At 36.5% G+C, this 26,592-nt stretch overlaps 1 protein-coding gene across 5 annotated transcripts in view; it reads left to right on the forward strand.

Annotated features, from left to right (window-relative positions):
- The window catches only part of ROCK2 (Rho associated coiled-coil containing protein kinase 2), a 134,217-nt gene that overhangs the window by 79,496 nt on the left and 28,129 nt on the right, over window positions 1-26,592 (forward strand). For all 5 annotated transcript variants that reach the window (XM_053891152.1, XM_053891153.1, XM_053891155.1 and 2 more), the window contains exons 5-16: window positions 2,918-3,178; window positions 12,011-12,155; window positions 14,010-14,148; window positions 17,988-18,079; window positions 18,871-19,030; window positions 20,999-21,059; window positions 22,976-23,055; window positions 23,212-23,260; window positions 23,862-23,997; window positions 24,109-24,200; window positions 24,440-24,686; window positions 25,045-25,151. In XM_053891152.1, coding sequence (XP_053747127.1) covers window positions 2,918-3,178; window positions 12,011-12,155; window positions 14,010-14,148; window positions 17,988-18,079; window positions 18,871-19,030; window positions 20,999-21,059; window positions 22,976-23,055; window positions 23,212-23,260; window positions 23,862-23,997; window positions 24,109-24,200; window positions 24,440-24,686; window positions 25,045-25,151 — 1,569 coding nt within the window. The remainder of the gene's footprint in view (window positions 1-2,917; window positions 3,179-12,010; window positions 12,156-14,009; window positions 14,149-17,987; window positions 18,080-18,870; window positions 19,031-20,998; window positions 21,060-22,975; window positions 23,056-23,211; window positions 23,261-23,861; window positions 23,998-24,108; window positions 24,201-24,439; window positions 24,687-25,044; window positions 25,152-26,592) is intronic.

Consider the following 26,592-nt stretch of genomic DNA (forward strand, 5'->3'; position numbering starts at 1 on the left):
CTAAAAAATTACAAGAATTCTTGAAAGACTTTTTGCTCTCCTACCCAGTCTTTTCTCCCTTTCTTCTGAGAGAGCGCTTGCTGTCCTAAAACTCGGATGTTTTTTCTGTACTCAACCCTCCTTTCCTTCTTCCCAACTAGATCTTTTATCATCCTTTTTATTTTTCTCATGTGATTTTTGACTAATTCAGGTTTTTATTTACCTCTTGTCAGTTTATATTTTCTGTGACGGTATCCGTCTTCTTTTCCACTTTTGTATTGAATAGAGTATATGTACATTTTTTAGTCTTAACATGTTTTTTTTGTTTTATTTACAAAATAACACCCTTACTTTGTTTTTTTTTTTTGTAAGTATTTACTGCTTTAAAAAAATTCCATAGCTCCAGTTTTCTTTAGATGTATATTGTTCTTTTCTAGTTTCTTTATCTGCCTAATTTTTATTGTCCTTACTTTACAGTGCAGAGACCTGTGTGATTATTGGATAGTGAAAGGATAAGGAGAAATACCTATAAATGCATTTGAAGTTATAAATTTCCTTTTGAGTCCTGCTTTATTTTTGTCATACTTTAAAATATTTTTTTTTTGTCTTAAAAATTTTTTTCTTCATGTTTGTTTTTGGGAGAAAGAGCACAAGCAGGGGGAGGGAGGGAGACATAGAATCTGAAGCAGGCTCCAGGCTCCGAGCTGTCAGAACAGAGCCTGATGTGGGATTCGAACCCAGGAACCGTGAGCCAAAGTTGTACGCTTAACCGGCTAAACCACCCAGGTGCCCCATGTCATACTTTAAAAAAAAAAAAAAAAAAAAAAAAGATTTTATTTGTGACATACACCGAGAAATATATAAAACAAACAACAGGATTTATCACAAAGCAACACCCAAGTATTTACTACTCAGGTCAAAAAATAAACATTGCCAGAATTCCAGAAGTTCTCTTGCACTCTTTCCTAATCACTACCTCCGTGTGTTCCCCCGAAAATAACCACTCTTCTGACTTTATTAGTAATCATTTCCTTGCTTTTCCTTCTCGTGTATCACCTAAACAAGCACCCATGATCTTTAGTTTTCCTGTTTTTTGAACTTTATATAAGTGAAATCGCTGAATACCTCTTTTGTATCTAGCTTTTTTGTTCAGCATTATGTTGGAAAGACTTATCTAATCTAGATTGCTACAGTTTATTAATTTCATTGCTGTGTTTTATTCCATTGCATGTATATATCATAATTTATTGGTATATTTCAACATTTTATTTGTTACAAGTAGTGTAAATGTTTCTTCTTTTTAATTTCTTTTTTTTAATCTTTATTTATTTTTGAGAGAGAGACAGAGTGTGAGCAGGGGAGGAGCTGAGGGGAGGGAGACACGGAATCAGAAGCAGGCTCCAGGCTCTGAGCTGTCAGCACAGAGCCCGACGCGGGGCCTGAACTCACGAACCGTGAGATCATGACCTGACCCGAAGTCGGACGCTTAACCAACTGAGCCACCCAGGTGCCCTGTAAATGTTCTTGTACTTAATTCTGCTGCGTTTATTCCTAGGAGTGGCGTTTTGGGGTACCTGTAGTCTATCTTAGTAGGTGGTAATAGCTTTTTTTTTCAATGTGGTTATAGAGGTTTAGTTTCTAAGTTCCCTTTGTCCTTGCCAGCACTTGGTATTGTCACTTTTAAAAGTTGATCATTTTTGTGCTTGTGAAGCGGTGTTTGTTTCACAGTGATTTAAATTTACCTTTCTTTAATGAAATTTCATGCCTTTTCGTCTTTGAATATCTTCTTATGTGAGTATCTTCTTATGCGTGCTTAAGTCTCCTCATTTTCCCATTACGTTGTTTGTTTGTTTGAAATGATTGATTTCTAGGAATTCTTTTTCTTTACTTTGAGCATGAGTTATTGCTTCGGTTCTAGTTTTTCCCTATTTATGGAAACCTTTTCTGTTTGCGTTGCTTGCTTCTGGGGGGGTGGGGTGGGACGTGGGTGGAATATACAGATAACTTTTCTTCTGAATTTGTGATTCCTGTCTCTCTGGGGGGGTCAGTAGCAACCTAGCTAGGTGTAATATCTCTGGTCCCACTGCCACTGCTCTAGTCTAGGTGCTGGTAGCACCTGCCATATGCTGCTTAGGAGCAAACCGTGGAGAATAGGAGAGGAGAAGGCCCTGTTTTATTAACTGTGGCTACCAGGGACTCGCTCTTTTCCAGTGGTGTGGTGCTTACTCCCTCTTCTTCTGTCCATCGAATGTGGTACCTCAAAGGTTTTTCTCAACTGTCTCTATCTCCTCAGCTTTCTTCTCTGTGAATTAGGTGCAGTAACTTGTTTTGTTTTCGGAAAGCTGTTTTTTTTAATTATGAATTCTTTGGGGTTTTTTTTTTTTTTTTTTTACCTTGTATGTTCCTCATTTTTACTGTTTCTCTTTTAAAAATATTTCTTTTCTTTTTTTTAATGTTTGTTTATTTTTGCGAGAGAGAGCATGAGCAAGGGAGGGACAGAGAGTGAGAGTGAGTCTGAGGCAGGCTCCAGGCTCTGCGTCAGCACAGAGCTTGATGCAGGGCCCGAACTCATGGATTGCAAGATCGTGACCTGAGCCCAAGGCGGACGCTTGCCCGACTGAGCCACCCAGGCGCCCCTCTTTTAAAATATTTCTATTTAAATAGATTTTTGTATTCTCTAAGAGGGAAAATGACTCATTTATGTATTTCTTGTCAATAAGCATGAGGAAGATAACCATATACAAAGTTTTGTCTGATACTTCCTTTTCCATTAAAGATGTCCAAATCTAAAATCAAAGATTTCATAAAATTAAACTCTCTTGCTTGTAAAATAATTTGCCTTTTTCAGCAGTAATGATACTTTTGGGTTTTGTTCCTATTAAGCTTTTGGTTTTCTTTTTTCTAAAAAAATGTTTTTCCTTCCCGTTTTGTTTTCCAGCTCTTTTGTGCTTTTCAAGATGATAAGTATCTGTACATGGTAATGGAGTACATGCCTGGTGGAGATCTTGTAAACCTTATGAGTAACTACGATGTACCTGAAAAGTGGGCCAAATTTTATACTGCTGAAGTCGTTCTTGCTCTGGATGCCATACACTCCATGGGTCTCATTCACAGAGATGTAAAGCCTGACAACATGCTCTTGGATAAACATGGACATCTCAAGTTAGCAGATTTTGGCACATGTATGAAGATGGATGAAGTAAGTAATCAGCAAGTAAAAAAATGCTACTTTAAAAAACAGTTTTTTTAATCTTTATTTATTTTTGAGAGAGAGAGAGAGAGACAGAGCATGAGCTGGGGAGCAGCAGAGAGAGGGGGAGACACAGAATCCGAAGCAGGCTCCAGGCTCTGAGCTGTCAGCACAGAGCCCGACATGGGGCTTGAACTCACGGACCGTGAGATTATGACCTGAAACAAAGTCAGACGCTGAACTGACTGAGCCACCAGGCTCCCCCAAAAATGCTACTTTTTAAAAACAAAAATAAAAGAAACTTCAAATCTTTATTTTTTTTGAGCAAAGATAAATTTAGTTTTGCTAACTGTGTAGTGACTGAAACAAAACTTTTTTTAACTGATCATCTTGTTACAGAGTGCTTTATTTATAATTATGTAGCATTGGATTTGGTGAATATAAGAGAAATAAGAATGCAAATAACTTGAGGCATCTTCCTCATAGAATGTTGATAAACAGTTGCTACCAATCGAAACCACTGCATGTGTAAAATGATCCAGGTGAAGAAATAAGACACAAAATATAAATTAAGGTACATGGGTTTTTCCATCACCATTATTATTTCTGTATTTTTCCTTTAAAAAAAAAAAAGCTAAGGTAAGAAGTTTATGATCCTATCACCTGCTAACCCTGTCTGCGTCAACCACATTGAATAAATTTGGGAGCATCATCTGTTGTGTACTTTACCTGGTAAACAATTCACATTTTGATCAGTAGATTCAGTAGTGTTAACGTCATAGCCGATTATGTTGATTTTATTCCTGTTGTAAAATTTATCTCTTTTTCTCTATAAGTGTACCGTGTAATTCCTGTTCGTTTTTTAGTTTCCCTATTGGATCTTGGGGGGTGACTTACATCCATCAGACTTTCTAAATGTTAATATAAACGGACAGCGGACTGGATGCCATCTTCTGTATGGTGTTTATAACCTTCCAGTATGCCTATATCGCTGTTCATATTTCATAACCACAATACTTTATCAAAGAAAAAAAGAATATCTTATAAAGATACTTGTTGAGAAGTAAGCTGATTTTCCTTCTCTTTGCCTCTTCCTCATGCCACCTGCGTGGCATTCACTCCTGTCGATCCTACTGCCCCCATCAGCGATCTGTAATGTTCCAAGCTCAGCTCAGATTTTACCTCATTTAGAAAGTCTTCCTTACAATCCTAACCTGATGGATCACGTTCCTAATGTTCTTACTTATTTAGAATTTGTGCTGTGTTTCACAGGCCATTTTCACGTATCTAGGTTTGTACGTCCTGTCTACTCAACTAATACTTAACATTCCTTTCTCCTTTGGTCTCCTTCCTGGATTTTGTCCTTGTGTCCGTGTTCTGCATTCATGAGTCCGTGTTTAATAGATGGAGCATTTGTCCCCAGAGCTCCCTCCTGTGGTATGAAATGGTTAATAGTAAAAATTATCTTCAATGAAAATAAAGTATAAAATAATTTCTAATAGGATGCTAAACCTTTACTACCTTAGGGTAGTAAAAATAAAAATGACTAAGGAAAGAGGGGTATATAGAGTGTGAGAAACAGGACAGAATATGGTATTTATAGCATAATCTTACAAGCACGTAAGTGAATACTAAATTTAGCAATTTAAATATCTTAAATTGTCTCTTAATAAGACAAAATAAAATGTGGTTTATATAATTATGTACTATTTTTTAAGTCAGGTACATATAGCTGAGCTAATTATAATCCTTGGTTCATCGCTTATTGTTGTTAGTAGTCAACAGAAAGGCTTCATCTTGTTTTTAGTTTATAATGTTTTCCCCCTTTCTGTTTCAGTCTTATTCTCTCTCTCCCTGATAAACAACCAGTGTCATGTGTTTACTATAAGTTCTTGCACGCTATCGATATGATGTACATATGTATAAATGGTATCATGGCATGAATGTCATTTTTTTAAACTTTCTTCGCTCAACACTGTTTTATATCTTTTCTAATATATGTAAATTAGCTCATTGCTTCTTAGTATTCCGTAGGGTCTATCTGTTAATTTCACTTATTCCCCCTTATGTTGGATTCCTAGGCCACGTCCATTCCCCTGCCACCAACAGTGCCATGTTGAACCTAGTTAAACTTAGATGCTGAACATCTTTAGGTGTGGCCCATGTGTATTCTGACAAGGGTTTCCTCTAATACATGCCTAGAGGTGGGACTGCTGACTCAGAGGATACGTAAAGTACGAACTACCTGACCTCTGGAATGGCTGTGATTGTCACAGCCCCTGCTGGTAGTGCATTAGCGACCCTGTCTCCGTGGCGTCACTCCCCCTTCCTATTACTCACTCTCTAACTCTTACCAGTTCCATGGGTGTAAGGTAGTAGCTTAAAAAAGAAATTGCATTTCTTTCATAACTAATGATAGCAGACTTTTCTTCACGTAATTGCCAGTCGTTTATCTCTTGAATTACTTGTGTGTGTCTTTTGACCCTTTTAAAAGCAACTTGTTGAAGTGAAGAATTCCTTATGTAATCTCGATAGTGATTCCACAGATCTTCCGGTCAGCTACCCGTTTGTGTCTTTCGAACAGAAATTCTTATTTTCCATGTAGTGAAATAGGTATTTTTTAAATATTGAAGTTTAAAAATGTTGTTTGTTTTACCCCAAACTTCCATGCCTCAAGTGATAATAATGATGAGAACAACTATGTATGTTGAAGAACAAAGGAGTTTTTTATTAAAAACTGTAGTACAGGGGCGCCTGGGTGGCTCAGTCGGTTAAGCGTCCGGCTTCGGCTCAGGTCATGGTCTCACGGTTCATGGGTTCAAGCCCCGCGTCAGGCTCTGTGCTGACAGCTCAGAGCCTGGAGCCTGTTTCGGATTCTGTGTCTCCTTCTCTCTGTGACCCTCCCCCGTTCATGCTCTGTCTCTCTCTGTCTCAAAAATAAATAAACATTAAAAAAAAATTAAAAAAAAAAAACAAAAAAACCAAAAACTGTAGTACATAGAATTCATAATCTTGTTATTTTAGCTGTTAATGTAAATAGTGCTGTTGCATATTTCAAGTTCATCACTTTATCTGCCTCTGTTTGATTCTCGTTATGGCCTCAAAGCTGTTAGAGGTGCTCCTGGCTTCATTCTCTTTCGTCTGCTTGTCTGTGGATAGTATCAGCACCCTGGGGTGTGGGTCAGGTCTGGCCTGTGGCCTGTCTTGTACTAAAAACGGTTTGTCCAGTTTTAAAAGATCGTTTAAAAAAAAAGAGAGAAGGTAGTAGATAGAGATCCTGTGTGGCCACAAAATCTAAAATATTTATTGGCCCTTTAAAGGAAAGTTTGCCAACCCTTTACTACAATATTGACCGAAATTCTCAAATTATTTTTTAGCTCTTCTGGCATCATATGAAACAATATGCCATGGATAAATGCAAAAATAAAATACAACTAAAAATTATACAAGGACTAGACTAATTTGTTACTGTCACAGTTCATTAAGAGTAATGGTATATCTCATTAAGTTCGCTCATTAATAAATTGTGGTTAATACAGGGTTTTTTTGATGCTGTTATTCTTTTTCTCTCTGGAAAAAATATGTAGATGTACGTGAATGCCCCAGTGTAGTATATTTATATCTAGGTGTATCTCCATGATAGCCGAGAAGTACGGCTATTGGAATTACTTGCTGTGTTGGGTAAATTGAGTTTCTCCTTTGCTCGTCATTAGGCACTTCATAGCCACTTTACCAACTTTTAAGGCACGTTTTACATTAGTGTTTTAAATTACCTAGAAATAATGTAAAATTATAACCCTGAATATTCTAGTGTATACTATTTGATTAAATTGAGGCTATACTTCTTTAAAAGCTAATTGGCAAATTGTTACTGTTCATAACCCTTCTAGAAATGACATCAGTTTTTAAAAATGGAGGTGTTTCTACTTGGGTTTCTGAAAAAACCCTATTTTCTGCAAAATTATACATGAAGAAGAACAGGTTTTTGGACGAGGTCGGGACAGACCATTCAAAAGCTATGCAGCTTTGTAACCAGAGCCCAAATGAAAGTAATAATTGGTACCCCAGGAGATAACTGGAATAACAGGCAGCTTTTTGTGCCTGGAGCACTGTGTAGTGCGAACGGAGATGGGCTTCTAAACCAGTTGGGCTGTTTTTAGATAGAACACAAGAAGAAGTAGGACTTTCCGCTAGCCCAAGAAGGTTATGAGGCAGGGGATGTGCCTATTTGAGAAAGGAGTTCCTGGTGCAAGTACTTATTTTTAATTATTAAAATGAAGCAAATAGACTCCTGCCTATGTAGCAGTCAAGCTGAGGCCTTAATGTGTCTGATAATTAAGAACTCCATTTACAAGTTTTCCCACTTTCACAGGAAGCATTTATTATTATTTTTTAAATGTCTGGGTTTTTTTTTAACGTTTATTTATTATTGAGAGACGGCATGAGCATGGGAAGGGCAGAGAGAGGAGAAGACACAGAATCTGAAGGAGGCTCCAGGCTCTGAAGTGTCAGCACAGAGCTTGACGCGGGCCTCGAACCCACAAACCCAGCAAGATCATGACCTGAGCCGAAGTCAGACGCTCAACCGACTGAGCGCAGGCGCCCCATAAATGTCTATTTATTTTTGAGAGAGATAGCATGTGAGTGGGGAAGGGACTGGGAGAGAGAGAGGAAGGCAGAGATTCCCATGTAGGCTCCCTGCTGTCAGCACAGAGCCTGATGCAGGGCCCGAACCCAAGAAACATTAGATCATGACCTGAGCTGAAACCGAGTCAGATGCTCAACCGACTGAGCCACCCAGGTGCCCCATTACAGCAAGCATTTAAGAATAGTTTCCTGGACCAACCTCATGATTTGTGATGGACTGATTTTGTGTTTTTAGTAAATCTCCCCATTTATGATATTTTATCCATTATAAAACGCAAGATATATTTTAGCAGCCATTTAATCTGATCTATTTAAAGTATTTTTGAGGAAGTTTTTGAAAATACATACCTGTTTTTGTTGCTCTCCTGCTTAGATTTCTGTCATCGACTGAATAAAGTTCAAACTCCTTAGCTTGTCCTATGAAGCTTCTTTCTCTCTCTCTCTCTTTCTTTCTTTCTTTCTTTCTTTCTTTCTTTCTTTCTTTCTCTTTAAAAAAAAATTTTTTTTTTATGTTTATTTATTTTTTGAGAGACATAGAGAACAAATTGGGGAGGGGCAGAGAGAGAAGAAGACATAGAATCTGAAGCAGGCTCTGAGCTCCGAGCTGTCAGCACAGAGCCCAACGCGGGGCTTGAACTCAAACTGTGAGATTATGACCTGAGCCGAAGTCGGACGCTTAACTGATTGAGCCACCCACGCGCCCCATCATACAAAGCTTCTTATGATGACATGATACCTTCCACTTTTCACCCTCATTCTCTATCATTTGACCTTTTGTACCTTATGGTTCAGGGGTCTTAAATCACATTTAGTTGTTTTTTATGCCATGAAATCAATAATTTCACGATTCCTGACCTTCATATATGATGTTGAATACAGTTTACTTGGCAGATTCCTACTCATACCTTGAAACTCCAGAGTTTTCTTATCTTGCAAAAGCTCCTCAGGTTACTCCTATGTCCTTTGGACACACCTCCTTTTTGGAGCATTTTCTTCTTTTTTGGCAGTGTAAGTCGAAGACTTGTCTTGTATTTTCTCTGTCCCAGCTCTGGAATCAGTTGCTTCTCTAAGAAGCTCAGATTTCTTTTATTCAAGAATGGGATTTAGAGGGGCACCTGGGTGGCTCAGTCAGTTGATTGAGTGTCTGACTCTTGGTTTCGGCTCAGGTCACGATCTCGCGGTTCGTGGGTTCGAGCCCCATGTCGGGCTCTCTGCTGGCAGTACAAACCCTGCTGGCGATTCTCTCTCTCTCCTTCTCTGCCCCTCCTCTACCCCACGCTCTCTGTCTCTCAAAATAAATAAATAAAACTTAACAACAAAAAGAATGGTGTTTAGAAATCAGTATTTGGGTGCTCGATGTGCTTCTTGCCCCTGGAGTGTCATTATTTCTAGGCCTGGTCAGCAGACACGTGTATACCAAATAGACTATATGTGCTAAACATGCACACACATTCGTATTTAATTCTGTACTTATGGGTCTGTATATATAGGCTACTAAAAGTTCTGAGTTCATACTGATAATTCTGATTCTTGTCCTACACCGCAGGGTTCATTCGCATCCTCCTCCTTTCTGTTTGATAATTGCTTTTTCAGTCAATGAGAAACCTGGCTCTCATTGTCTACACTATATTTACCTACTTGTTCACCTCTAGGATACACTTAAAATTATTTCAGAATTACCAATTCCTACCTCTGTGACAAACAGATTTATTAATTAGAATGTATTATTTTTTGTGCAGTTCCTTTTGTGTTTAGCCTTATAGTATATGTTAAAGATACTGTTTTCCAAAGTTACTTAGGTCATTTCTTTTATCCTTACCCCATTTATTGTGGTTATGTTGTTAATTTACAAAACAGGTTCGTTTCTTACTATATGTATTCCATTTAGTGTACCTCCCTCACACACATCCTGGTTGATATTAATTGTTTATTTATAGTTTTTAAGATGTGTGAAACATTTCCCTGGTTTTAAGATTAAAACTGTACAATTGCATGCTCAGAGAAGGATCCCTGCCTCCTTACTCCTACTACCCCACTCCCATACTTCCTTCTTTCCACCCTGTTCTCTCACCCACCACCCCGTAGGTAAACCAGGTCTTTTTAGTTTCTGGTTTGTCCTTCCTGTATTTCTTTAGAATACGTTAAGAGACTTGTCATAAATGTGGATTCTGTACTCATACAGAACTGGAACAGAACAGAGAACTTCTCCAGGAGATAATTTTAAAATATCTTTCCTAAATGTTTTTTTAAAAAAATTTCAACCTCCAATATGCTGGTCAGAAACTATGGTTGGAATATTTTTCCAAAAGCAGGGTGCTATTAACTCAGTTCTTCAGTCCTGTGAAAGTATTCTGCAACTGATTATTAAACTTGGTCTCCATCTTACCTTTCCTGTCTTCGTTGTTGTGAAGCTTTACTGTTAGCTGATTGGGACTTCACTGTGTTTCTTGAATGTGCTTTATATGACGTCATGCTTGTTTCTTTACTTTTGCTCTTTTTCTGCCCTAGCTGTCATGTCATGGGCTCTCCTTTCAAGCCTGACTTATCCAAGCCTTTACAGCCTAACTTTCTGCCAGTTACGTTTGTATCTTACCCTTTCCTCTCCTTCCTCTAAACCTTTGAATGCTAACTAATTTTTTTTTAAGTCTAATTTCTGGGGCACCTGAGTGATTCGGTTGGGTGGCCAACTTTTGATTTTGGCTGAGGTCATGATCTCACAGTTTGTGGAATTGAGCCCTGCCTCAGGTTCCACCCGGGCTGATAGTGCAGGGCCTACTTGGGATTCTCTCCCTCTTTCTCTCTCTCTCTCTCTCAAATAGAAAATGAATAAATGAATGAATGATTGAATGAATGAATAAATAAATAAATAAGTAAGTAAACCTCTTAATGTTTCCTCTAGTAGAAGTTTAGGATAGTCCATGATAAAAATTGGTTTTATGCTCTGCATTTTGAAGTCAGGTACTGATTTTTTCATCTTTTATCCTAAGTACTGATCCATACAAATTATCACCCTCATAATTTGCCCCATTATTTTCAGAACTTTTATTTTATTTGTATTCAAACTAAAATGGCTTTTATGCTCTATTTGCTATATTCTTGGGAAAGTAAAATGATTGAATTGTTGCTAATATGAGGAATGAAAAGATTGTTTTTGAAATTAATTTCCTATGATTAACATTTTATTGCTATTAAATACATTTACATAAGTCATATTTATAAAATACATGGAACTTCCTTTTCCCAAAGAAAAGTCATAATAGTATGGGGGAATTTATGTAGCTTCCTTATGAGCAGCGTGGGTGACATACTTTTCACTGGGCAGGTAAAGGAAATGGAGGGCATTTAAATTCATCTATAAAATCTTAGCAAGTTTGGACAGAGCTAAAGGTGAATGAGTATTATTTAGTGTTATATTGTTATACTGATTTAATTTTACAGCCCACACACATATACAAACATACACACATGTATATGCTACAACACACACTCACGTACTTGTATTTATGATAGTTCTTATCCTTGTCAAAAAGACATCAGATAGGGAGTATCTTATTACACACCAAAACTAAACACAGATAATGGTGTTTTTACCATTTTGTCAAATAACCTTCATGCCACAGCTCTGTATTTCTAAATATGCAGCTTGGTGGTATAGCTTTCAAACTGTTAAGATCTTTTAATTTAAACATTAGATCTATTTCCCCCATTTTTTTCTCTTAATAATAAGAACCATTTTTATCCAGCCTCCAAACTAGGCTCTTTGTAATCTTAAATACTGCCGGTTCCTTTGAAAATACCAAAGCTTCTAATTCTTTTCTCCAGGTTAGTGCCTTAAGATCGCGTTTTGTACTTCCTTGTAACCGCCCTCCTAACTAATTAGTAGTGTAAGAAAAAGTAACAAAAGGTGTTGACTTGCATGGAATTCCCATGCAGTGTACCACTTTTTACTTCTTTCAGTGATGAAGGCTCCTGTATTTTAGAGTTGAAAAGTTACCCTTGATTTCCCGTAATCCTGACACTTCTAAGCATTTCATGATACATTTACCTCCTGTCCTCCTAAAGCTATATCAGCAATGAAGCTCTATTGGTAGCAATTTGTAGCCACTGTGTATATAATATTAAATGAGTTAGTTGCATTTATGTGTCTATGGTTTTACATACAACTGTTTTTCTTGGTCTCTGCTCTCTACCCAGACAGGCATGGTGCATTGTGATACAGCAGTTGGAACACCTGATTATATTTCACCCGAGGTTCTCAAATCACAAGGGGGTGATGGTTACTATGGGCGAGAATGTGATTGGTGGTCTGTGGGTGTTTTCCTTTTTGAGATGCTGGTGGGTAAGTAAATATTTCAACTTCTGTTTTTAAAAATCCACCTGATGCCACTTTAGTTTTAAGTGAAGAATTTGAAAATATGAGGAAATTAACTGTGTGCTGTGGAAAGAAGTGGAATTTTTAAAAACGTGGAATTAGTTTTATCAGTTATGACAGGTTGTGATTGGAAAATTAAGACCAAGCCTTGCACTGACACAGTGATTTAGTGGATTATAAAAGGAATTAAAAGTATAGTGCTGGAAATAATCTTTCAGTAGACCTTTTTGTATGAAGACAGTGTTAGAATAAGAAGCAAGTATACAGCTGCAGTGGGCCTCCAGTCCCAGATTTTCTTGACCAAGTATTTGTTGTAAATATTTTAAATGTAAAGCTGTTAATATTTGTTTCAGTAATAATAGAGGATTAAAAGTACTCTTTACTTTATGTAATTATGTTACCTAATTGATTCTTGTCAACTATGTTTCTTCTGTTGTATTTATCTATGGTTAGTAAATCTAGTAAAATCATTAATAGTTATTGACCAATTTGACTATCAAGATAAAAATATTTTATAATAATATTTCATTCTCAGAAAACTCAGAGGCATATTTAATAATTTCTTTCACTGTGACCAAATCAAAATTTGAAAGGCTCATGTATTCCAAGACTTTTTTTATATCATCACTTTCATTCTTCAGATTTCTGATTCCAAAGTACTGGGGTCACAAAAATATCTTGTGGCTAAGGAAGCCAGTGACTGAATCATCTGGCTTGGGGATGAGGGCAGATATAGCTAAATCTACTTTCTGGGGCAAGTGTGATAAGGCTGATAACATTATAGGAAATAACTTCAGAGTTGAAAATATATTTTTAGAAATTGAAGAATTTATTTTCTAGAGGATGTCCCTAAAAAAATTGATAGCAGAAAATCTGTGAAATCTGTGGGATAGTTGAGTATGATTATTACTGAAAAAAAAAAAAAAAAGAGAATATTTTGGTAAGTCTCAAATTTAAATAATAATTAGCCATGGACCGTTTTTGTGGCATAAGTTGCCTTCTCTTGGTGACCATCTTGTGTATGTAGTACTGATCTTGCTATGCTTAAACTCATGTCATTGTATGACCTACATTGTTTTGGGCCTTTGTTATTGAAGTGCATCCCTTTATTTATTTTTTATTATTATTTTTTTAATGTTTATTTATTATTGAGAGACAGGGAGAGAGACAGCATGAGCATGGGAGGGGCAGAGACAGGAGAAGACACAGAATCCGGAGCAGGCTCCAGGCTCTGAGCTGTCAGCACAGAGCCTGATGCGGGGCTCGAACTCACCAACTGTGAGATCGTGACCTGAGCTGAAGTCGATGCTCAACTGACTGAGCCACCCAGGCGCCCCTCCAATGCTTTATATGCAGAGTGTGTTCCCTGGTAGCTGTCCATTCTCCCCACCTCTGGCCCAAACTGATGATACATTAGGTGTATTTTGTGATCTTTTGAAAGTAGAATATATTCTAAGATTTGCCTGAAGTCTTCTAGGGATTTAGAAAATAATGTACTTTGGAGGAACTCACATGACACCTTTGAAGGGACCATTTAAATTCCTGCTGTTGTTTTCAACTCTGAGAGTTGAATTTAATGAGTTTGAATGACACTGATTTACAGTATTCTGAGCCTACTCTGGTGCCTGCCTGCTCAGGTTAGTTAGCACTGGACTTCATTTAAAGGACTCTATTGCAGTTAAAAATGGCCCTAGAAAAATCTTGAATTCATTTGTCCTTCCATGCACTTGACAAATTTAAAGTTAACATATTTAAATATTATGAAAAGTGTTTAATTTGCATTCTCTGTTACACTCTGTGTCTTCTTTCTTGGAATTTTAGGGGATACTCCATTTTATGCAGATTCACTTGTAGGAACATATAGCAAAATTATGGATCATAAAAACTCACTGTGTTTCCCAGAAGATGCAGAAATTTCTAAACATGCGAAGAATCTCATCTGTGCCTTCTTAACAGATAGGTAATATACATTGAATTTCTTTGTAGAGAGCCCTTAACTTCTAAATTCGTAGAAACGGAAGCATAGCTAACTCTTATTTGCATACGAAATCTCGTTGTCTTTATCCAAATTGCACTTAATTCTGGGTGAGGCTTTTCCTACTGCTAGGCCTGGTGTTCGGTTACTCTCGTCGTTATGTGTGCGCAATCCCACTGAAATCTTAACTCTGACCTTAACCTTTGTGTCTAAGAAGAGAAAAATAGAACTTGGTAAGATAATGTATTTGAAAGAAATAAGGCTTATGTTATTCACATTTTATCCTTAAAAGTAATTAAGCCATAGGACTCTTATTTGTACATCTTTCGAGAGAAGAGTGTTTGGTGCAGACACATACTTGACTGGTTATAATCTCAAAAGCTTTTTGTATTTGACTTGGGAGTGCCCCCTTCCCAGCCCTTTTATATTTGCATTTGAATATGAGTAAGTCTGCCTGGGAAATTCGATATTTTTTTAAAACAAAATGGGTGAACAGTGTTGTGAAAACCTGCCTCAAAAAGAGAAGATAGAAACTCTTTGCAGTTTCTTCCTTGGCCTTTCTATTTAATTCTTTTAGATTTGTGGTAAGAGTCATTCTATCAAAGGGCAACATTTATAACCGGTGTGTGCACTGCAGTCCAAACTTGACACACTAGCATTATGATCTTAAGGAAATTATTTTACTTTGGGGGGAAATAATTTTACTTACCCATAAATGATGGGGTCAGATTCAATCAACGATAGCTGAGGGCATTTCGAGCTCAAAAGTGCTGTGATTTCTCAGCAAACCATATTGATTGTTAGCCAGTTGCTGTTACAAGGAGTCCTGCAGTGACTGTCCTCATGTATTCATATCTTTCCATGTATTCTGGAGGATAAGATCTTAAAGGTAGAATTCTAGGATACAAACTTTAAAATGAGTTGATGTTGCAGTCCCTATCAAAATAACACCAGCATTCTTCACAGAGCTAGAACAAACAATTCTAAAATTTGTATGGAACCAGAAAAGACCCCGAATAGCTAAAGCAATCTTGAAAAAGAAAACCAAAACTGGAGGCATCACAATTCCCGACTTCAAGCTATATTACAAAGCTGTAATCATCAAGACAGTATGGTACTGGCACAAAAACAGACACTCAGATCAATGGAACAGAATAGAGAACCCAGAAATGGACCCACAAACATATGGCCTGCTAATCTTTGACAAAGCAGGAAAGATCCAATAGAATAAAGACAGTCTCTTCAGCAAATGGTGGTGGGAAAACTGGACAGCAACATGCAGAGAAATGAACCTGGACCACTTTCTTACACCATATACAAAAATAAACTCAAAATGGATGAAAGACCTCAATGTAAGAAGCCATCAAAATCCTCAAGGAGAAAGCAGGGAAAAACCTCTTCGGCTTCAGCCACAGCAACTTCTTACTCAGTATGTCTCCAGAGACAAGGGAAGCAAAAGCAAAAATGAACTATTAGGACCATCAAAATAAAAAGCTTTTGCACAAGGAAGGAAACAATTAGCAAAACTAAAAGGCAATTGACAGAATGGGAGAAGATATTTGCAAATCATATTATCAGCTGAAGGGTTATTACTCAAAATCTATAAAGAACTTTCAAACTCAACACCCAAAAAAACAAATAATCCAGTGAAGAAATGGGCAAAAGACATGAATAGACACCTCTCCAAAGAAGACATCCAGATGGCCAACCAACACATGAAAAAATGCTCCACATCACTCATCGTCAGGGAAATACAAATTGAAACCACAATGAGATACCACCTCACACCTGTCAGAATGGCTAACAACTCAGGCAACAACAGATGTTGGCGAGGATGTGGAGAGAGAGGATCTCTTTTGCACTGCTGGTGGGAATGCAAATTGGTGCAGCCATTCTGGAAAACAGTATGGAGGTTCCTCAAAAAATTAAAAATAGAACTGCCCTACAACCCAGCAATTGCACTACTAGGTATCTATCCAGGGAATACAGGTGTGCTGTTTCAAAGGGGCACATGCACCCCAATGTTTATAGCAGCACGATCAACAATAGCCAAAGGATGGAAAGAGCCCAAATGTCCATCGATGGATGAATGGATAAAGAAGATGTGGTCTATATATACACAATGGAGTATGACTCGGCAATCAAAGAGGATGAAATCTTGCCATTTGCAACTACGTGGATGGAACTAGAGGGTATTATGCTAAGCAAAATTAGAGAAAGACAAATATCATATGACTTCCCTCATAATGAAGAATTTAAGATACAAAACTGATGAACATAAGGGAAGGGACAAAAATAATATAAAAACAGGGAGGGGGACAAAACATAAGAGACTCTTAAATATAGGGAACAGAGGGTTGCTGGAGGGATTGTGAGGGGAGATGGGCTAAATGGGAAAGGGACATTAAGGAATCTACTCCTGAAATCATTGTTGTACTATATGCTAACTAACTTGGATGGTAATTAAAAAATTAATTAAAATGAGTTGATATTGCAAAATTGACACCCAGAGAAGTCACATCAGGGTGTATATCCGTTGATTATAGTTACTTCTTCATTCTCATCAAACTGAATATCATGATTTTTTTTCCATCTGAAGCATTGTTAGTTTTTCTCATTAGAGAGGTTAATCATTTTAATATGTTTATCAATTACAAGATTTGTTAATATCTGATTACCAATCCATGCTGATAAACTCAGAACAGATCCTATATAGTGTTTGATTTGGGACTAGATGGGTTGATGAGGATGACCATAATTTGTGCTGAAAGGTATAATATAAAACAGGATATATAGCACATGTTAATGAAAGGAGTACCATTCATGAGAAATTTGCCTAAACAATTTATTGCGGGGTGGTGGTGCAGTCCAAGGAATGATTGTAAATGGAGAAAAGATATTTTCTTTTCAATTTCTTTTCCATTATTGAAAAGAATTTAATGCCCTCATTGTGCTAGCAGTACTTCCCTCTAAAGTTTACAGGTTTTTTTTGTTTCTATTAAACATAGCTCCAGGGGCATATATATATATATATATATATATATATATATATATATATATATATATATATATAAAAAGATGCTTTTTATGTCCATACAATCTTCATTGAAGACTCAAAAGGTCAAAGAATGAAATTGTTCATCAGAGTTAATACTGATAGCTTCTAGCAATGTGTGAATTCTTTTTAAGAGATTTTTAAAATAACATTTTTATTAGAGAGGCTTTGAATAACTCTTCTGTATCAAAGTTAGACCTGTGTTCATTTTCCATCATGAAGTTGGTCATGCAGTTTTGGCCCATGCAGATGAATATTTTTACTTGAAAGCCTCATGTGTACTTTTGTTTGATACAGACTACAGAGGGAAATACATTTCCTTTTCCATGGCATTTACTATACAGTCCTTTTAATCTAGAGAGATCATATGTTGTAAAATTGGCATTGCTTTTTTTTGAAAAACATTTAAGCTTGAAACTTTTGATAAAGATATCTCGGGGCGCCTGGGTGGCTCAGTCGGTTAAGCGGCCGACTTCGGCTCGGGTCATGATCTCACGGTCCGTGAGTTCGAGCCCCGCGTCGGGCTCTGTGCTGACAGCTCAGAGCCTGGAGCCTGTTTCCGATTCTGTGTCTCCCTCTCTCTGACCCTCTCCTTTTCATGCTCTGTCTCTCCCTGTCTCAAAAATAAATAAAATGTTAAAAAAAAATTTTTTTAAAGATATCTCAAAGTCATTTGTGATCCTTATTTTGATCCTTGTCAAGATAAGAGTTATTTTTTTTGTTTTTTTCATAATCTTTTTGTAATACAGTCTTAACTTGTATTGTTTAGGGAGGTACGACTTGGGAGAAATGGGGTAGAAGAAATCAAACAACATCCTTTCTTTAAGAATGATCAGTGGAATTGGGATAACATAAGAGAGAGTAAGTCAGTAACTTTAAATATTTCCATTCCATCACATTTAAAATCTCAAAAATTGATTCCTCTTTTGAATTAATAAGCATGTTTGATATTCTTAATGATACTACTTTTAAATTGGGAGGTTTCATTTCAAATTTGTTCTGTGGCAATATTCATAACTAAATTAATGTTCCTCAATATCTTAAACTAATTTGTATTTATTAGCAATATTTCTTAATACTTTTATAATAGATTTCTTAATTTGGCACATTTTTTATGAATCCAAATAACTTTCAGAATCAGGGAAATAGCCTTGAATTTGAATGAGTTTGAATTAATAAATCACTATATGGAGACAATACTTTGATGAATACTAGAATAAGCATAGTAATTCATTCTAACTTTATATATATTTGACGTTAATTCATTTTAAGAGTAAGAAATATTTTACTTACAGAGTATAAAAAGCCGAAGACTGAAGAATGTATGTGCAGTTACTGCTGCTTTCAATTTTAGTACCTATAATAATACCATATTCCTCTCCTTGTTTAGTAGATTTATCTATAGATAAAGCTGATCCGATATAGTAATAAAATAGTTAATAAGGTTTTTATTTTTTGAAATGATAAAATGTAAACCATGTTACCAAAATTTTCTATGGTAAATCATAATGTTATTGATTAGTTATATATTATTAATATGTCATGTGCTGGTATCACACAATCGCATATTGTAATTGATATAAAACAAAATCTGGATGGCTAGTGTATATTTGGATTATGCATAAAACAATTCATTTCTTTTCTTCTAACAGCGGCAGCTCCTGTAGTACCTGAACTCAGCAGTGACATAGACAGCAGCAACTTTGATGACATCGAAGATGATAAAGGAGATGTAGAAACCTTCCCAATTCCTAAAGCTTTTGTGGGAAATCAGCTGCCTTTTATAGGATTTACCTACTATAGAGAAAATTTGTATGTGATTTGTTTGTTGCATTTTTATTGCTTTCAAGACTGTGCTATAAAGTTGTCTTACTGTGATACTCTGGACTATAGAAGATAAAGTGTTCATTTGTTTTAAACTGCTGAGTTTCTCAAAAGGACTATCAAAAGTTACTTTTCATTTAATTCCATTATTTCTGAATGTTGTATTCAGTTACAAATGAATGCAAGGCACTGTTCTGTATTCTTTGGGGGATACAGAGTAAGACCAAATACGTACTTTTGAAGGAACTTATCAACTAATGACGGATATAAGAGAATAATATAGTCGTAATGAAGGGTAGAATGTGATATTTGCCTTATGAAAGGTGCTGGGCCACCTGGGTGGCTCAGTCGGTTCAGCGTCTGACTTGGCTCAGGTCATGATTTCATAGTTTGTGAGTTCGAGCCCAGTCAGGCTTGCTGCTGTCACACAGAGCCAGCTTCGGATCTTCTGTTCCCTGCCCCCGCCGTGCCTGCTGCTCCCCTGCTCTCTCTCCCTCTCTCTCATAAATAAATCTTGGGGCACCTGGGTTGCTCAGTCAGTTGAGCATCCAGCTTCAGCTCAGGCCATGATCTCACAGTTTGTGAGTTTGAGCCCTTCATCGGGCTCTCTGCTGTCAGCACAGAACCTGCTTCACTTCAAATCCTCTGTACCCCTTTCTCTCTCTGCCCCTCCCCAGCTCACGCTCTCTCTCTCTCTCTCTCTCTCTCTCTCAAAAAAAAAACAAACAAAAAAAAACATTAAAAAATACCTACATTTTAAAAAGGAAAAAAAGAAAGGCACCAAAATATCTGAGGTGGTTCAAATAGAATGGTTCTGAAGAAAAATAAAAGTCACATCTTTGGGGTGAGGGTATGCAGTCAGGTAAGACCTCAGGGAAGGGGTGGCGTTTGTAAAAACAAGAAAGGGTTTTGAGTGGCCGAGATGTGGGGAGGTTAGGTGACAGCTGTGGGCAGGTGAACCATGGAAGCCAAAGTGTGGCCTGTTAGCACGCGTTGGGACAGAGTAGTGTGGTCCTAGGGCTCAAACACAAGGTGCTTATTGCTGTATTTTGATCATTTGGAAGACCTAATGAGATTGCGAGTGTTTTGCCTACAATCTCTCCATGTAGCACAGAGCCTGGCACAAGACCAGTAAGTACGGATTGACTGCAGTGAGTATTGGGTGTAAAGATTAAAAACTGTTGGAGTTAAGCAGCAGGTGATTATCGTGTGCTATACTGAGGGACTTTTGACTTTGACACGTAGCGAGGCATTAAAGACATTGGAGAAACATATTTGAGAAACTTGGTACTTCCATGTATGGAATGGTAGGGGGGACCAACCATTATGGTTTGCCCAGGACCGAGGGGCTTCCTGGGATGTGGCCAGGGACTTTCATGCTGAAACTGAGAAAATTCTAGGTAGACCAGGATGAGTTGGACACCCTGCCAATGGTAGTACTCTAAAAACTCTTGTCATGCTCACTGAGATGAGGATATGAGTGCCTGGAGAAACCCAAGCATATTTATAGGCAGTGAGGAAGGACCCAGTTAAAGTGAGATACTGATATTTAAATAGAAGTGATGACTTATGTATTATAAGACCTGGGAATCAAGAGATGTTACCTTTGAAAAGGAGGAGAGGGGTCTCTTTTCTAGAAGATTTCTAGATAAGTTAGTTCTAGGAACTCAAAATGAGATGAAGAGGGGGAAGGTATAGGCCATATAGTGACTCCAGTCTCAACAATATTAAAGACTAGAACATCAGATAAGAGTGGGGGGCAGAACAAGTGCAGCATTTTAAATTATCGAGAATGATATAAATGTCTAAAGGGGAAAACAGTGCTTCATTTAAAATATGTTGAAGTAAAAAAGAGAAATCTTTGTGATTGGAGTTTAATTCTGAGAATAATTTGGGGATATTAGAAAATGGATTAAAATGACATGCAAAGAATTTATCTCCTGCCTTTCCCTCTAGGTTATTAAGTGACTCTCCATCTTGCAGAGAAAATGATTCAATACAGTCAAGGAAAAATGAAGTACGTATAAATTTTCACTATTTAGTCACATGTTCGACTAATTTAGTAATATCCATGTGTTTAAAAAGTTCATTTGACGCTACTCTTTGAACCATTTTCTGGTGTTCTTTGTTGTAATACAGTTCACAAAACATTGAGATGATGGATTTATTTGACAGGTAGTATCGTGGAAGATAGGTGGCTAGTAAAAAGATGAATTAAACATAGCTTTTAGGCATAGTTTTAATAGCAAAAAAGTGATAGGTTTATAAACATCTACAATCTCAGAAAATTTTATAATCTTAGTACTCTAAAAGAACATAGATAATAAGCTCTAAGGGTACAGAAATTGTGGAGAAATTAATATTTTAAGTGGGAATGAATTCAAACAAAGGTTAATTTTATCAAACTAACAATATTTTGCGGCCTCTATAATTTGTAACCATACACAAAAGTAAATTGTGCGCACGCATACACGTTAATGAGGATGCTAACATTTTCTCCTTAAAATTTATAGAAAGTAAAAAGATTGGTTAGATAATTTTGGCCTGATTTATTTTAGGAATTTTATAAAGCATGCATACATTTTAAATTTCTTTTTTGTTTTGTTTTAAATAGGAAAGCCAAGAGGTATGTTGATGTCACTTATGTTGAAAAACTGAGAAAAACACATCCCTCTGACAATGTTTTGATAGAGCCATTTTCCACCTAGCATTTGGAGTGCTACATCTACTTAAGAGAGAAGTTCCCAGCCTTGTTTCTACCAAGTATTTCTTTTATTATTGCCCCTATGGATTTATTGTTTAAGTATCTATTATGTAATTTTCTTGTTTTTATTTATTAAGGGTATACAACTGATAGTAAGAATTTTGAATGAACAAGTGAAAACAAGCGTGATCAAATTATACTAATGTAATAATAGCCAAAAGTAGTTAAACAGGACTTGTTCATTGGCCTGTGTGTTCTTATTAGGGAAAAATGATAGTTTTGCTTAAGATGTATAAAATATTTAAGAAACCATGAGTTTCTTAAAGAAACCTAATCAGTAGAAAGAATATTGGCCTTGGAATCTAATAGACTTGGATTGATTTTTGGCACAGCCACTTATTAGCTAAGCCATCTAGAGAGTTACTCACCTTTTTTGAGTTTCAGTTTCTTTATCGAGTACATACAACACTACCTACCACCTTTTTAGGGTTGTTGTTAGGGTTGATGAGACAGTATTTGTAAAGTGCCTAACATGGGACCTAAGGCATAAAAGGCACTCAAAAAGTTGAGCCCTTTATGAAGGTAATGATGCTCCAAAAATGGATTATTTAATACGTAATATAATTGCAGTTGGTTTAAAGATCAACATATCTGGCCTAGAAGAAGATGTAAAGCATGGCAAGGAAATGACTTATAATCAATTAGCCGCCATTCCTGGAAGACTCATTGACCGTAACTCCTTATAGTAGTGTTCCTGGCACTGTGTAGAAAGATCTAAAGAAGAACTTAAATTCTCACTTTTAAGAGAAGTAATATATTCTTGAGCAAGTGCAGTTAAATATTCCAAATATTTGTTTCAGATATAGACCTTTTCATCTTGTAAGTACACTGTGTGACCGTATTTTTACATAAATAATCTGCAGAAGAACAGTGGAGCATATCAGAGGGTATCCTTTATTCATAATGAATGAGAGACTTGGCGTCATAGAAGAATTCTGCCAAGATTAGAGCGTCTCACTCGTATATTTATGTCATGTTTACATACATAGAAAGCAAGAGATGGAGAATTTTCTTCCTTACGTTGGTAAAAGTCACATTAAGAAGGTACAAAAACTACCATTATAAAGGATCTTATATGAAGCTTAAAAAACAGCTTATCCTTGTCTTTAAGCCTCTCATATTTTAAATGTGACCAAAATTTATAATTATAGTTTCTTGTTTTCGGACAGATTCAGAAAAAACTATACACGTTAGAAGAACACCTTAGCACTGAGATACAAGCCAAAGAAGAATTAGAGCAGAAGTGCAAGTATGTTGTTTAGATAACGAAATGTTGTCTTTTAAAATTTAAGTTCAAACGTCTTACCAAAAAGGAAGAGTTATAAAGTAATTATATGATCGTCTTTGAATTTATACTAAGTAAATGTTTTTATTGTAAATCACTGTTTCTTTTGAAATCCTTTAGATCTGTCAATACTCGCCTTGAGAAGGTAGCAAAGGAGCTAGAAGAGGAGGTAAAGTTGCTGTATGCTTTTCCTTAACATTGTCGTTTGCTGCAAGTTGTGATGCCTGCCTTCCCTGCAGAGAGGTGTCTTAGAACCATATTAACACCCATCTTGATGTACAGTAAGACCCACCTTATGTTGCACTGGCGAACAGGACTAAAGTTACAGGATAACCTTGGTGATAAGCCTCATTTTGTTACGGGTTTGCAAACTTGAGTGAATTTAGAATGTGTAGATATTTCACGTAAAAAAATTGGCATTTGTGTCAATTACTTGGCTTAACAACAGAAAGTGACCATTGTTTCTTCTTTTAAATTTCTGTTCCTAACATTTCAGATCCATAGTTTATATTAAGTGAAGATGGTTCAGTGGTAATGGAAGTTATGGGAAGTTTGACTTTCAGTAGTAAACCATTAACAGTATGGCCTTAATAATTTAAGAGAGGTATGCTATTTTGAAAGTAATGGAAAACGTTATTGTCAGTTTTAACAAAACAGCAGTTACGGCCTTTTTTAAAGTTCTTTTTTATCTGCTTGAAATACTAAAATTGTGTTTTCATTTGATTTGTATCCATACTTTCCTTCGATAGTAACTTTAAGCATTATTTCAGATTACCTTAAGGAAAAATGTGGAATCAGCATTAAGACAATTAGAAAGAGAAAAGGCACTTCTTCAGCACAAAAATGCAGAATATCAGCGGAAAGCTGATCACGAAGCAGACAAGAAACGAAATTTGGAAAACGATGGTTTGTGGTGTAGAATATTAAATACTTACCAAGAAAAAAATTAAATGTGTATGTATGTGTGTGTTGTTGAAGCTTGCCACTGAAATGCTTTTTTTTTTTTTTTTATCACAGTTAACAGTTTAAAGGATCAACTTGAAGATTTGAAAAAAAGGAATCAGAACTCTCAAATATCCACTGAGAAAGTAAATCAACTCCAGAGACAAGTAGGTCAATCTCCATTTGTAATAGGATATTGAATTTTCTTGATGATAACTTACTAATGCTAATTTTAATTGGGAATGTTACAAAAAGGCCTTTGCCTCTGATTTTAAAGGGAAATCATTAGGAAACTATTTGTAGGTTTGTTTCTTATTTTAGTTTGTAACAGGCTGATAAATAGAAGTATTTTCATTATATACGCTCGTGTTTGTTGTTGTCTGTTTGATTTTGAATGGAATAACAGCTGGATGAAACCAATGCTTTGCTGAGAACAGAATCTGATACTGCAGCCCGATTAAGAAAAACCCAGGCAGAAAGTACAAAACAGATTCAGCAGCTGGAATCTAACAATAGAGATCTTCAAGATAAAAATTGCCTGCTGGAGACTGCCAAGTTAAAACTTGAAAAGGAATTTATCAACCTTCAGTCAGTTCTGGAATCTGAAAGGAGGGACCGAACCCACGGATCAGAGATAATTAATGACTTACAAGGTATTATAAAGTAGAGATTGCACTTGAATTCATCTCGATGATTTCTATTTCGGAAATAACTTTAGATGATGGATGTATGTGCTGGAATAGCACGTTTCTGAATATACTACTCTGTTATGTGAAGCATAACATATGGAATGCATCGATAGAAAATTTTATGAATAGAAGGTTTGCTTTCAAATAGTGTGAAATATTTTCAATTATCAAAAACCACCTCCCAAAGTGACGGTTTGGGTTCCAGTTGACTTAGCCATAAAGCACTCTACCAACAATTATAAAACTTCTCAAAATTTTTTACTCTTAATTTAACATATATATACTTTGTGGGCTTATTGTTTTTAAAATGTTGCAATTTTAGGTAGAATATCTGGCCTAGAAGAAGACTTAAAGAACGGCAAAATCTTATTAGCAAAAGTAGAGATGGAGAAGAGACAACTACAGGAGAGATTTACTGATTTGGAAAAGGTAAAACACGTTCAGCTTTATATTTTGTAGGAAGATGACAAAGAGTTTTAGATTGGAAAACTTAACTCTAAAATAAGGGGTATCGGTATGGTTTCAGTGGATGTTTCTCCCTAGGGACCCAAGGAAAACTTAGATTTTGACTACAACGCATCTTTAAAATGATAGAAAGTTACAATGGCTTTTGGCATTGAAAAGTTTTTCTTTAAAACTTCTGTGAGCCAGGGATGAGTTTTAGGCTGTGTGCAGTTAAGGTGTTATTTTTGTTCACTTATCCGTTCTTTCAAGTATTTAATGTATCGTCTGTGGTAGAAATATCAAGATGCAGTCTTTGCTTGCCTTTAACAATCCCACAGTGGAGCCTCCTGGCTGTCTCAGACGGTAGAGCATGTGACTCTTGATCTCTAGGTCATGAGTTCAAGCCCCCACGTTGGACGCGGAGCCTGCTTAAAAAAATAATAAATTAAAAAAAAATACAATCTAAGGAGTAGTACCTAAAGTCACTAATAAAGTACACAGATAATTCTAACACAGCGTGGTAAGCAGACTGCTCGAAGAATGGACAGGGTATATTGGACGCACAGGATGAAGCCCTAATCTGACAGGGCAGGATTGGTTGGCAGGGTAAAGGCACATTCTGAGTTGGGCAGGACAGCAGGAGCAAAAGTATAAGGATGGGAAATAGAAAAGGCGTAGCTGGTTTATTTAACGCTAACTGCTCAATAGTTCTGGAGTATAGAGCAGGGGTCAACAGATTTTAATCTTTTAAGCAAAAGACAATGAATATTTTAGGCTTTGAGGGCCATATAATCTGTTGCAACTCAGCTCTGCTGCAATACGTAAAGGAATGGGTGTAGCTGTGTTCCAGTGAAATTTTATAAAAATAGACACCAGGCCAAAATGCACCTGAAGACTGCAGTGTGGTTCTCATGTCAAGTGTGAGGAATTCACTGACCAGAAGGAGCTACAGACCTAGGCATGAGCTAGATCATGTGAGAGTTTGAATATTCTGTTAAACTTAATTTCTCTAGGCAACGGACCCAGCCACTGAAGGGCTTTAAATTAGATGCTCTTTTTAGACATACATTTAAGATAGATCGTTGTGTACCATGTGTGGAGAATAAATTTGAGGAGGACAAGATAAGAGGGGGGGGAGACTAGTCAGAGACGTTTTCAGTAATTCAGATGATGGAGACTTAACTAGTACGGTGGTTAAAAGGATGGAAAATGGGGGTGAATCTGAGAACTATCTGGAGGTAGAATATTTGGTGGCACTTAGTGATGGATTAGATAAGGCATATGTGTGGTATTTAAGGAGGACTTCTAGGCTCTTACATGGTGACAAGATATATAATGGTAACAGTAATTCATAAAGAATAAAGGGGAGAAAAGAATGAAGGGAAACAGCTCTTTTAGAAGAAATGATGACAAAATCTATTTTAGT

Source organism: Panthera pardus, unplaced genomic scaffold (genome assembly GCF_024362965.1).
Source record: "Panthera pardus isolate Hobbes unplaced genomic scaffold, ASM2436296v1 HiC_scaffold_26, whole genome shotgun sequence".
NCBI lineage: Eukaryota > Metazoa > Chordata > Mammalia > Carnivora > Felidae > Panthera > Panthera pardus.